At 42.7% G+C, this 12,513-nt stretch overlaps 1 protein-coding gene across 1 annotated transcript in view; it reads right to left on the reverse strand.

The window, feature by feature from the left end:
- Nucleotides 1-5,984: 5,984 nt before the first annotated feature.
- Nucleotides 5,985-12,513, reverse strand: part of LOC100081622 (putative ferric-chelate reductase 1) — a 57,029-nt gene continuing 50,500 nt past the window's right edge. Inside the window, exons 15-17 of the mRNA XM_029063875.1 lie at nt 12,121-12,255; nt 12,004-12,029; nt 5,985-6,497 (exon numbers count right to left, since the gene is read on the reverse strand). Of these exons, the coding sequence (XP_028919708.1) occupies nt 6,408-6,497; nt 12,004-12,029; nt 12,121-12,255 (251 nt within the window). The 3' untranslated portion in view covers nt 5,985-6,407. The remainder of the gene's footprint in view (nt 6,498-12,003; nt 12,030-12,120; nt 12,256-12,513) is intronic.

Raw genomic sequence — 12,513 nt, forward strand, 5'->3', positions numbered from 1 at the left:
CCGCTGACTTTCTCACGGCACTCCATATCCCGGCAGGAACATAATGGGAAAGAGTGAGTAATGCCACCAACCTATGATCATTATAATCAATAATTTTTCAGGTTTATGGGCTTGAGACTTCATTGATGACCTCATTATCATTATCTGGGTCTGCCTGTGTCCCTTATTGAATTGTAAGGTACTCAAGGGCAATAACAGTGTCTTCTACCTGCACTGCAGGGTCCCAAGGACTCAGTACAGTGCTCTACACAGCAATAGGTGCTCAGTAAATCCTGCTGCTGCTGCTGCTGCTATGGGTGTTGCAGACAGCAGGGAGGGGACAAGCACGTCCGTCGACTTGGCCACCGTCCCCTGCAGTGCTTCTCTCAGCTCTGCTCTGCTCCTTGACTGGCTACTGTTGCTAGTGCTATATAAGTGGCAGAGCAGGGATTAGAACCCATGACCACTGGCTCCCAAGCTTGTGCTCTTTCCACTAAGCCACACTGCTTCTCGTGTGCTCTGGGATAGCTACAAGGTGATCAGGTTGTCCCACATGGGGCTCACAGTCCTAATCCCCATTTTACAGATGAGGTAACAGGAATAGAGAAGTTAAGTATCTTGCCCAAGGTCATACAGCAGACAAGTGGCAGAGCCGGGATTAGAACCCTGTTCTCTGATTCCCAAGCCCAGGCACTTGCCATTATGCCATGCTCTACTAAGAGGTGGGATAGATAGGAGATAATCAGATTCATTCAATAGTATTTGAGTGCTTACTATGTGCAGAGCACTGTATTAAGCACTTGGAATGTACAATTCGGCTACAGATAGAGACAATCCCTGCCCAGGGACGGGCTCACAGTCTAAATGATGAGATAATCCCTGTCCCATGGGGCTCACAGTCTGAGAGGGAGAACAGGTATTTCATCCACATTTTACAACTGTAAGTTCCTTGTGAACAGGAAATGTGTCTGTTTATTGTTGTAGTGTACTCTGCCAAGTGCTTAGTACAGTGCTCTGCACAAAGTAAGCACTCAGTAAATGTGACAATAAATGAATGAGTGAAACTGAGACACAGAGAAATTGACTTGCACAAGGTCTCACAGCAGACAAGTGGTAGAGCCTGGTTTAGAACCCAGGACTTCTGGCTTCCAGTTCTGCCTCTTGGCAAATCAGCTTCATTCACATCTGTGAGGGGACATATCCACTGAGGACTCCTGGCCCAGGTCCCAAGTTTCTGGGTCACTGATCAGACCAAAGGTTTACAGTGGACAAGTATATGTAGCTTTAAGGTGTTCATTTGTAACATGAGTCCTAAACGTGTAAAGAAGATCCTCCCTCCTTGTGAGGGAGGAGTAATGTCATCTTCACGCCTGAAGGTCAGCCATACATGTTTCACATCACTCTGCTGCTGTAAGTGAATTTCACAATGGAAGCAGCCTAATCTCATCCCTTCAAGTCTCATCAGTTTTCCCAGAAAAACAAAGTTGAGCTGAATTTTGACAATTCACATCAGCTCAAATGATGAGGAGTTCTTGGAGGGAAGCAAATTTAATTTACCATGCTAGTTTGTAAGCATCTTTGGATGTTAGCAAAAGCCAAGTTCACCCGGCAAAGAAAGAAGGAATTTTCTGGCCAGGCGCTCTGGAACAAAGCTTTATTCATTCATTCATTCATTCATTCATTCATTCATTCATTCATTCATTCATTCATTCATTCGTATTTATTGAGCTCTTACTATGTGCAGAGCATTGTACTAAGTGCTTGGAATGTACAAATCGGTAACATAGAGACAGTCCCTGCCCTTTGACGGGCTTACAGTCTAATCGACGGGCTTACAGTCTAATCGAGCGTTCATTCATTCATGCAATAATATTTATTGACCGCTTACTATGTGCAGAGCACTGTACTAAGCGCTTGGAATATACAATTCGGCAACAGATAGAGACAATAGCTCTATCTTGGGGCCCCTCGGGGCCCTTTTTTCCGGTTCTACTATCTCCCGCTGAGCACTAAATCTCGTTCTCTAAGCACTGTTACTCCACCCCACCCACAGTGCATATTCACATAAAGTATATATGCAAGTTCTCAGTAGCTTCCCTTACAGGAAATTTATTTTAATGTTCGTCTGCCCTGCTAGACTACTCCCCTAAACTCTTAGTACAGTGCCTTGTACAACATAAGTGCCCAATAAATTCCATTGATTTGATTGATTCATTGACTGGGCCCTTTTCTTCCCTGTCTTCATCATTATCAGGTGGAAGATGGGGCAGAAAGTAGCACTTATATGCATAGCTTTAAACCCTGTTGCTTCCCTCTATCTGTAATTGTAGTTGGTTTTTGGAGGGCAGAGATCAGATCTACTAAAACTATTTAATACTTCTAAGGGCTTAGTACAATGCTCTGCACAAAGTACTCAACAAGTACTACTGTTAAATTGACTGAAACTTCTGAAAAGTGTCCTGGGAGTTTTGATGGGAGTAGCAAAGGAAAACACCATCAACCCATTCCTTAATCAATCAATGGTATTTACTGATCACTTAGAGAATCAACGTGGCTCAGTGGCAAGAGCCCGGGCTTGGGAGTCAGAAGACAAGGGTTCTAATCCCGGCTCTGCCACTTGTCGGCTCTGGGACCTTGGACAAGCCACTTAACTTCTCTGGGCCTCAGTTACCTCATCTGTAAAAATGGGGATTAAGATTGGGAGCCCCATGTGGGACAACCTGATGACCTTGTATCTACCTCTGTGCTTAGAACAGTGCTTGGGCACATAGTAAGTGCTGAACAAATATCATCATCATTATTATTACTTAGTATAGATCACTGTACTAAGTGATTGTGGGTGTACAATACATATGGTAAACATGATGCCTGCCCTTAAAGAGACTACCACCTAGTGGGAGAGACAGACATGAAAATAAATTACAAGGAAGAGGGAAGCAACTGAATATAAAGATATATACACAAGTGCTGTGGGAATGAGTATCAAAATGCTTGGGGGTGTGAACCCAAATGTATAAGCAGAAAGAAAAAGGTGGGGGAGGAGAGGTTAATCAGACATTGCCAGCTGAATAGTGTAAACTGAAGGGAGGAAGAGGGCGGAGAGGTTTGAGGTTGGGCTTGCACCCATCACCCCCAGTTGTGGTGATCATGTCCCCTATTTCATGTCCACCTGACTCTGAAGCATGGCTATCGGAGCCAGAGCCAAATCTGGCACATTCTGGGCATAACTGTGGTGGAGATAGTCTGGCAAATAATATCACAGTACACCAACGGAATGAGGAATATGGCCATGGTTGAACAAATTAAATTCATAGTTGGCAGATAAATTCCTCGTTGGCAGGCAATCTATTTCTTGGTAGGCCCAGGAGGCTGGTATTCCTTTCTATTTACAAGCAATAGGAAGGCCTTAATACTACTACTACTAATAGTATTTATTAAGTGCTTACTATGTGTCAGGCATGGTACTAAGTACTAGGTTGGATGCAAGCAAATCAGGTTGGCCATAGTCCCTGTCTCTCAGAGGGCTCACAGTCTTAATCCCCAATTTATAGATGAGGTAACTAAGGCATAGAGAAATCAAGTGACTTGTCCAAGGCCACACAGCAGACAATAATAATTATGGTATTTGTTAAGCGCTTACTCTGTGCCAAGCACTGTTCTAAGCACTGGGGTTGATACAAGGTATTCATGTTGTACCTTGTAAGGGGAAGCAGTGTGGCTCAGTGGAAAAGAGCTTGGGCTTCGGAGTCAGAGGTCATGAGTTCAACTCAGGAGTTGAACTCAATTCCCAGCTCTGCCACTTGTCAGCTATGTGACTGTGGGCAAGTCACTTAACTTCTCTGTGCCTTAGTTACCTCATCTATAAAATGGGGACTAACTATGAGCCTCATGTGGGACAACCTGATTACCCTGTATCTACCCTAGTGCTTAGAACAGTGCTCTGCACATAGTAAGTGCTTAACAAATACCAATATATATATGTGTGTGTATATATGTATATATATATATGTTGTCATATATATATATATATATAAACGTATATATATGTTGTCCCACGTGGGGCTCACAGTCTTCATTCCCATTTTACAGATGAGGGAACTTAGGCCCAGAGAAGTTAAGTGGCTTGCCCAAAGTTAGAACCACGGGGGGGATTAGAACCCATGACCTCTGACTCCCAAGCCTGGGCTCTTTCCACTAAGCTACACTACCTCTCAAGACAAGTGGCAGAGCCTTCCCTAGCCCCGCTCAGAATCTATTATTAATCAATGATAATAGTAATAGTAATACTAGTCATAATAGTAATAATAATGGTGTTTGTTTTAAGTGCTGATTTTGTGCCAAGCACAGTACTAAGTGCTGGGATAGATACAAGACAAAAAAAAAATCCCACAAAATGATCCGGGCAGCAGAGTGAAGTGTGGACTGGAGTGGGGAGAGACAGGAGACTGCGAGATCAACAAGGAGGCTGATGCAGTAATCCAGGCAGGATAGGATGAGTGACTGTATTAACGTGGTAGCATTTTGGATGGAGAGGAAAGGGAGGATTTTAGCCAATACTTGGGTTCTAATCCTGGTTCTGCCACTTGTCTACTGTGCGACCTTGGACAAGTCAAGATGTTGGAATTTGGGGCAGCTTAGGTGGGATGGGGATGGGGCAGACAGGTATAGAAAGAGTAAAGGTACTGAGAAAGGGACAAAGAGAGAAGGGGAAGGGAAAAGAATGCATTAAATTATCTCCCCATGGTATTTATCGTATTTCCTCGCCCCCGTTTTGTGAACCACTGTGCCTCTCAACCCCTTCTGGAAGCCCCATCTCCTATCCCACTCTGAATTCCAGGAAATATGGCCATTCCACATACCTTCTATATCCTGACACTGTAGTACTACTTACCTATTATGTCTTTGGTATTCCTCCCACTCACATTTTTTGTACATCATTTTTTTGTCCGTCTCCCCTATTAGAATATTGACACCCTGAAGAAGCAGTGTCGCCTAGTGGAAAGGGCACGAGCCTGGGAATCAGAGAAACTGGGTTCTAAAGCTGACTCTAACACTTATATGTATTGTGACCTTGGGCAAGTACTTAACAGCATGGCATAGCAGAGCCTGGGTCTGGGAGTCAGAAGGACCTGGGTTCTAATCTCAGCTCTACCACATGTGTGCTGTGTGGGCAAGTCGCTTCATTTTTCTTTGCCTCAGTGACCTCTTCTGTAAAATGGGGATTGAGATTGTGAACCCCAAGTGGGACAGGGACTGTGTCCAAACTGATTTGCTTGTATCCACCCCAGTGCTTAGTACAGTTAACAAATGCCTCAATTCTCTGTGCCTCAATACCTGTTCTCCCCTCCCACTTGGACAGTGAGCCCCTTGTGGGACAGAGATTGGGTTTGACCTGCTTGCCATGTAACCACCCCGCTGGTTATTACAATGCTTGGCACATAGTAAGTACTAAACAGATGGAACTATTTATTATTGCTAATATTAGCAATATGAGTAGTAATAGTAATAATCAAAATAATAATGGTTTGTCCTGCTTTTGTTGTATTCTCCCAAACATTTAGAACAGTGTTTTGCACTCAGCAAGTGCTCCATAAATGACATTAATATGATTGATTGATTTTTCTTTCCTGCCTTCTTTACCTCAATCCAATCTCCAAATTCTTTGACCACTGGGGATGGCAGTGCCAGAATTCCAGTTTGGAACTCCTGGTAGGCTCACAGGTGTGATTTGAGAAGAAAAATGTTGAGAGCCACTGCCCTAAGAAAACATCACATGCATAAGCCATGAAAGAGAATGGATGAGAACACTACAGAATGCAGAGTACATTTTGCCCTGAGATGAACTTGTGGAACTTTTTGTAGAGTGGTTTCTTTCCAGGGTTATTAAAGGACAAGGCCAAGAGAGTTGGAACAGCTATGGTTAGATTTCCCAGTAGATGGTTTCAGTGGAACCCATGCAGAATCTGCTCTCACACCAAGGTCTTGATACCAAAACTCATAGCCTCTTTGTGTTAGAGTATTTCCCTTTTAATTGTAAATGAACCATTTACATACAGTAAGAGGAAACATATGTCAGAATATTAAAATGTGACATGAAAGCAAAATGTAAAATATATGTACAGAATTGATCAAACTGAAAATAATCAGAAAAGAAAGGGAAGAAAGGTTGACATGCAAGTATTCCATTGTTAATAATCTCTGAAAGCACTGGACAAAAACTGTATAAAAATGAATTCATCCTTATTTGTAGAAATTGATTTAAAAATTTTCATATGCCCTAAAAAATACTTACTAAATTATTAAGAATGGAATGAAAAAGAATCCATTTCAGTTGCATTATGTTTTCCTTTTTTATACTGGAAAATAATTTAGTCACTAAGGTAATAATTCTTCCCTTCCTTATAGGAAAGATCCAGGGTCTTTTTTTTTTATGATTGTCCAATTCCAACAAGCAGTGCTATTAGAAATGCCAGGTTTCCACAGAGATGAATAAAAAACACCCTGATTTCACTTTTTAGCTGAAAAAGAATGAAAAATTGGTTAACTGAAACAAATTAAAATTCTCATCTCCTGGAATATAGTTTCCATCCTAGTCCAAATACCTATTAAGCAACATGACTCAGTGGAAAGAGGGCGGGCCTGGGAGTCAGAGGACCTGGGAGTCTAATCCTGGCTCTGTCACTTGTCTGCTGTGTGACCCTGGGGATGTAATTTATCTTTCCTGTGGCTCTGTTACCTCATCTGTAAACTGAGGATTAAGACTGTGGGTCAGGCACTGTGCCCAACTGATTATCTTGAATTTACCTCGGTGCTTAGTACAATGCCTAGAACGTAGTAAGAGCTTAACAAATACCAAGGAGTGTAATCTTTTGGGAAGGAGACAACTGGAGGTTGGGCAATTATTTTAAGTCATATTCAAGGGATATTTACCAGCGGTTTAAAATTTGCTTTTATCAAATTGTAGGGACCCCAAAACCAATTAATATATTCAAAAGTAGGTTGTTGAACAGTAGATTGAACAACTTAGGTCACAGGTTAGCGTGGACTACACCTTTTGGGGTGAAGGAAGATCTCCACATGGGTGGTTGACGAGTAACCAAGAGGATAGGATTAACATATAAATCAACTCTAACAATTAAGTACTCCAAAGCTCAAATCACCTGCCTCAATTCCCTTGCTCAGTCTGAAACAACTTCTTCTTTCAAGTCCACCATTCCAAAATTTTCCCCATCTTCAAGTTCTCCTAAAATCCCATTTCCTTCAGGAAGTGTTCCCTGAATAATTCACAATATCCCAATCATTTCATTCCATCATTCATCCTGAGCACTTATGTATTTTATTACTATCCTTAGTACTTACACATATAAATTAAAAATTGGATTTTCATTTTGAATTACACAATCAGTAGCATTTACTGAGAGCCTACTATGAGCAGAGAGTAGTCCTAAGTGCTTGGGAGAGTGTAACGGAGGTACCTTAGAAGATAGGATCTCTACCTTCAAAGATCTCTACCTTAGAAGATAGGATCTCTACGAGTCGGTGTCATCCTTGACTCGTCCCTCTCGTTCACCCCACACATCCTATCCGTTACCAAGACCTGCCGGTTTCACCTCTACAATATCGCCAAGATCCACCCTTTCCTCTCCACCCAAACGGCTACCTTACTATTACGGGCTCTCGTTATATCCCGGCTAGACTACTGTGTCAGCCTTCTCTCTGACCTCCCTTCCTCCTCTCTCGCCCCGCTCCGGTCTATTCTTCACTCCGCTGCCCGGCTCATCTTCCTGCAGAAACGATCTGGGCATGTCACTCCCCTTCTTAAACAACTCCAGTGGTTGCCTATCGACCTCCGCTCCAAACAAAAACTCCTCACTCTAGGCTTCAAGGCTCTCCATCACCTTGCCCCTTCCTACCTCTCCTCCCTTCTCTCTTTCTACCGCCCACCCCGCATGCTCCGCTCCTCTGCCGCCCACCTCCTCACCGTCCCTCGGTCTCGCCTATCCCGCCGTCGACCCCTGGGTCACGTCCTCCCACGGTCCTGGAACGCCCTCCCTCCTCACCTCCGCCAAACTGATTCTCTTTCCCTCTTCAAAACCTTACTTAAAAATCACCTCCTCCAAGAGGCGTTCCCAGACTGAGCTCCTCTTCCCCCTCTACTCCCTCTGCAATCCCCCCTTTACCTCTCCGCAGCTAAAGCCTCATTTTCCCCTTTTCCCTCTGCTCCTCCACCTCTCCCTTCCCATCCCCACAGCACTGTACTCGTCCGCTCAACTGTATATATTTTCGTTACCCTATTTATTTTGTTAATGAATTGTACATCGCCTCGATTCTATTTAGTTGCCATTGTTTTTACGAGATGTTCTTCCTCTTGACGCTGTTTAGTGCCATTGTTCTCGTCTGTCCGTCTCCCCCGATTAGACTGTAAGCCCGTCAAACGGCAGGGACTGTCTCTATCTGTTGCCGACTTGTTCATCCCAAGCGCTTAGTACAGTGCTCTGCACATAGTAAGCGCTCAATAAATACTATTGAATGAATGAATACCTTGAAGGAATATATATCTTGAAATATTGAAACTATTTCCTGTAATACCCTCCTGCAGACTCTTGGTAAATAGTTGTCTGTCTACCTCTTTAGACTGTAAACTCCTCAAGGCCATGTTATGACAGTCGTGTTTTGGTTCTCCTTTCCCAAGTGCTCCACACTCATGAAGCTCAATAAATACCTCAGTGGTTGATGAAACAAAATTAAGGGGGAAAGTTCAAGGCAATTTCCTTCAAAAGAAAAACCAAAACTCAAATTCTTTGTCTTTTCTCTTCAGGATTTTTAGTACTGGGATTGACTTTAGCCAATTGCTTAACTTCTTTCGGTCGTTGATTATTTCTCACTTCCACTCCAGGGTCATCTTTCTTCCCGGCTATGTTCTTTTTTACTTTCTATTCCTTCGACCTAATTTCGAGAAGCCACGCTCGTCATCTTCTGTGGGATTTTTTCCTCTTATATTTGTCTTTTTGCATGGATTCTTTTGCATGTCTAGCATTTTAGTAACTTTTTCTTGGATTAGCAATATTGGCTGTTAAGTTTATCCTTATTTAACAACTCATTTTGATCAAATTGAGGGCTCACTCACAACTTTCAGATCCCCATTCATTACTTCTCAATCTACTTCATACCATCTGAAGATTGTCCTGAAAGTCTATGTATTTCTAATCTTTTTTTTCCAATATATGCATCACTTTATTTTGGTTTTTACTTATTTTAAATTCCTTTGCGTCTCAGCTATCTATTCTGTCACTATTCATCATCAGTGGTATTCATGCATTCATTCATTCAATAGTATTTTTTGAGCACTTACTGTGTGAAAAGCACTGTACTAAGCACTTGGGAGAGCACTGTACTAAGCACCTGGGAGAGTACAACAAGAATTGCTGGAACAGCTGATGGGGGTGATGGGCATGGGTGTCAATAAGGGAAAAAAAATAGTTTTGCCAGGCACTGATTGAGTCAGGGAAGCCTGAGGCCATGATGCCATCATAAGTTGTCCATCTCCCAAAAGATGTGCTGGCCTTGATTTGATTTCCTGCTTTCAGGGCTTAAATAGTTTTAAAAAGAAATTTATTGATCTTGAAAATAAACTTAATGCTACAGCATAGCTCAGGGGAAAAAGCCCGGGCTTGAGTCAGAGGTCATGGGTTCTAATCCCGGCTCCGCCACCTGTCAGCTGTGTGACTTTGGGGAAGTCACTTAACTTCTCTGTGCCTCAGTTACCTCAATTGTAAAATGGAGTTGAAGACTGTAAGCCCCACTTGGGACCAGATGACCTCGTATTCCCCCCCACCAGCGCTTAGAACAGTGCTTTGCACAAAGTAAGTGCTTAATAAATACCATCATTATTATTATTAGATGCATTCCCTGCCCTCAAGCAGAGAAACAATATAGCATAGTGGATAGAGCATGGCCTGAGTCAGAAGGTCATAGGTTCTAATCCTGGCTCTGCCACTTGTCTACTGTGTGACCTTGGGCAAGTCACTTCATTCTCTGTGTCTCAGTTCCCTCATCTTTAAAATGGGGATTAAAACTGTGAATCCCATGTTGGACAGGGACTGTGTCCAACCTGATTTGTTTGTATCTACCCCAGTGCCTGGCACACAATACTTAATAAATACCATAATTATTAAGGAGCTTACAGTCTAGAAGGGCTGGGCTTCCCCACAACAGACTGGAATCAAGGGAAGGGAATGATCTTTCCCCCACGTTTGCACCGCCTCTCTGCTGGGCAGCCCCTACCTGAAGAAGATGTTCTTGTAGTCTCTGCCTTATATCAATTATGTTCCCTGCATATGAAATACCTAGATGTCACAAGTCGGTTCTTGAAGTTTCCCCCTTTTGTATTATGTACTCCACTTACAACATTTCAATATTTTGTCTTCAGCAATAGAATTTTGGAATTTCCTTAGTACCTTTGTTTCCTAGGCTCTTTCATATTTCTGTATATTATCATAGACTTTCTCTGGTTTTTAAAATTCTAGGAAAGAAGTCTTTCCTTTGTGTGTTTTTTCCTCAACAATGAGTAGAAGATGGAACATGGCCCAATTCACGGGAAGCAGCATGGCTTAGAGGAAAGAGCACGTGCCTGGGAGTCAGAGGACCTGTTCTAATTCTGGATCTGCCAATTGTTTGTTGTGTGATCATGGGCAAGTCAGCTAATTTCTCTGTACCTCAGATTCCCCAATTGTAAACTGGGGATTCAATACCTGCTCTCCCTCCTAATTTGACTGTGAGGTCCCATGTAGGACCCGGACTGTGTCTGACCTGATTCACTTCTATCTACTCCAGAGCTTAGAACAGTGCCTGACACACAGCAAGTGCTTAAAAAATATTTTAAACAATTATTCTACAAACCAGAAAGTTACAGGGATTGTTGTGAAATCCTCAATGTAGCAATACTATTAAAGGGAGGGTCCGGGAGGAGTAAATGTGGATCTGGAAAATGCACAAATTGTAGGATAAAAGTCTTGTATCAAATTTTGGGTTCTACTACTGGAGCTATGGAAAATGGGCAAAAAGGGCTAAAAGGGTAACAATAAGATAAGAAAATCAGCCTATGATAAAAGGTAGAAGAATTAGAATGATTTATTTTGGAGAGGAGAAAGAAGAGGTCCATAACATGCACTGTTCTAGGAGGCTGAGAGCTTGATGGTCATTTATTCTTTATCTCTTCTGAGACCAGAGCAAGAGGAATGTCACTAAGACTCTAGGTGTGTGGGATAAAGGGGAAGTCGAAGGCCCTGATGTTCTTTTTCTTTCCTGCTACTCCATGGTGGAAGGGAGAGTTCCACCTTGGAACTCTTATCTCTCCTCTGGAGGACAGATAACCAACTCATATTTCTACTGTTGAAACTTTGAAAGTTGAATATTGAACTTGGATTTGCATTTGAACAATTTCTGAACTCCTCTTTTAGACCCTGCTCCTCCTCTGTAAAGCTATAAATTAAGCAGAGCTCACCAGAATAGGGTTCTGGTAAAAAAAAAAAATGTAGCTGGAATGGGTGTTATGGGATGAATTATTGGGAAGCCTCGAGTCTCTATCCCCTGCAGCTGTGCCGGACTTCAGAGTGAGCTGGGAGGAGAATGCCAAATGCAGCGGGTCAGCTGTGGACAGGGAGGCTCTTTAAGAAACCTCTTCCCTCATTTTTTCTGTAGCCACTCTTTGCTCCCTTTCAGGAAGCATTAAGGCCACCCACGCCTTGCCAGCGGCAGAGCTGGGACTAGAACCCAGGCTTCCTGACTCCTAGCCTCATACTCTTTCCAGTGGGCCCATTGCCTTCCCTGGGTGCATGTGGCCTAGGGCACCAGAGGTTTGTTGAAGCTCCACTGGGCCTGCATTCTCAGGGCTCAGCTCTGGATGCTATTCATTGGGGTCATTTAAATACATCCCGCCCTGAAACTCAGGAATGGACTCTGTGGCTCAGTAAAACGTTCCCGACCCCACAAATCAGTGAATATTGTAAAGAAAGAATACTTTACCCTTCTTTCTGGGTCTTCAGCATTTTCTGAAAAATAAACATTAATACGACTCTTATTTTATTTGCTTCATTTTAGCCAAAGAGAGTATTTTTTCAGTCGGATTAATCTGCTCATTACCTTTATTCCTCCAAATATTTGTGTGCAGCAGAACATCTCTTAGCACCTCCCAGCCTAAAAAGCCTCCCATCACTTTGACTTTCCATTGATTAGGTGATCCATCAATCAAGACCAATCCTAGAAATATGGTAACAACTTAAAAAAAAAAAGAGAAAATAAGACATTCACAAAGTTGTTCAGGACTATTTGCATTGTATTTCTGAATAATAATAATGATAATTATGGTCCTTGTTAAGCACTTACTATGTGCCAAACACTGTGTTAAGCACTGGGGGAGATAAAGTTAATCAGGTTGGACACAGTCCCTGCCCCACATGGAGCTCACGATCTTAATCCACATTTTACAGATGAGGTAACTGAGGCCAAGAGAAGTTAAGTGCCTTGCCAAAGGTT

Source organism: Ornithorhynchus anatinus, chromosome 4 (assembly GCF_004115215.2).
Source record: "Ornithorhynchus anatinus isolate Pmale09 chromosome 4, mOrnAna1.pri.v4, whole genome shotgun sequence".
Classification (NCBI taxonomy): domain Eukaryota; kingdom Metazoa; phylum Chordata; class Mammalia; order Monotremata; family Ornithorhynchidae; genus Ornithorhynchus; species Ornithorhynchus anatinus.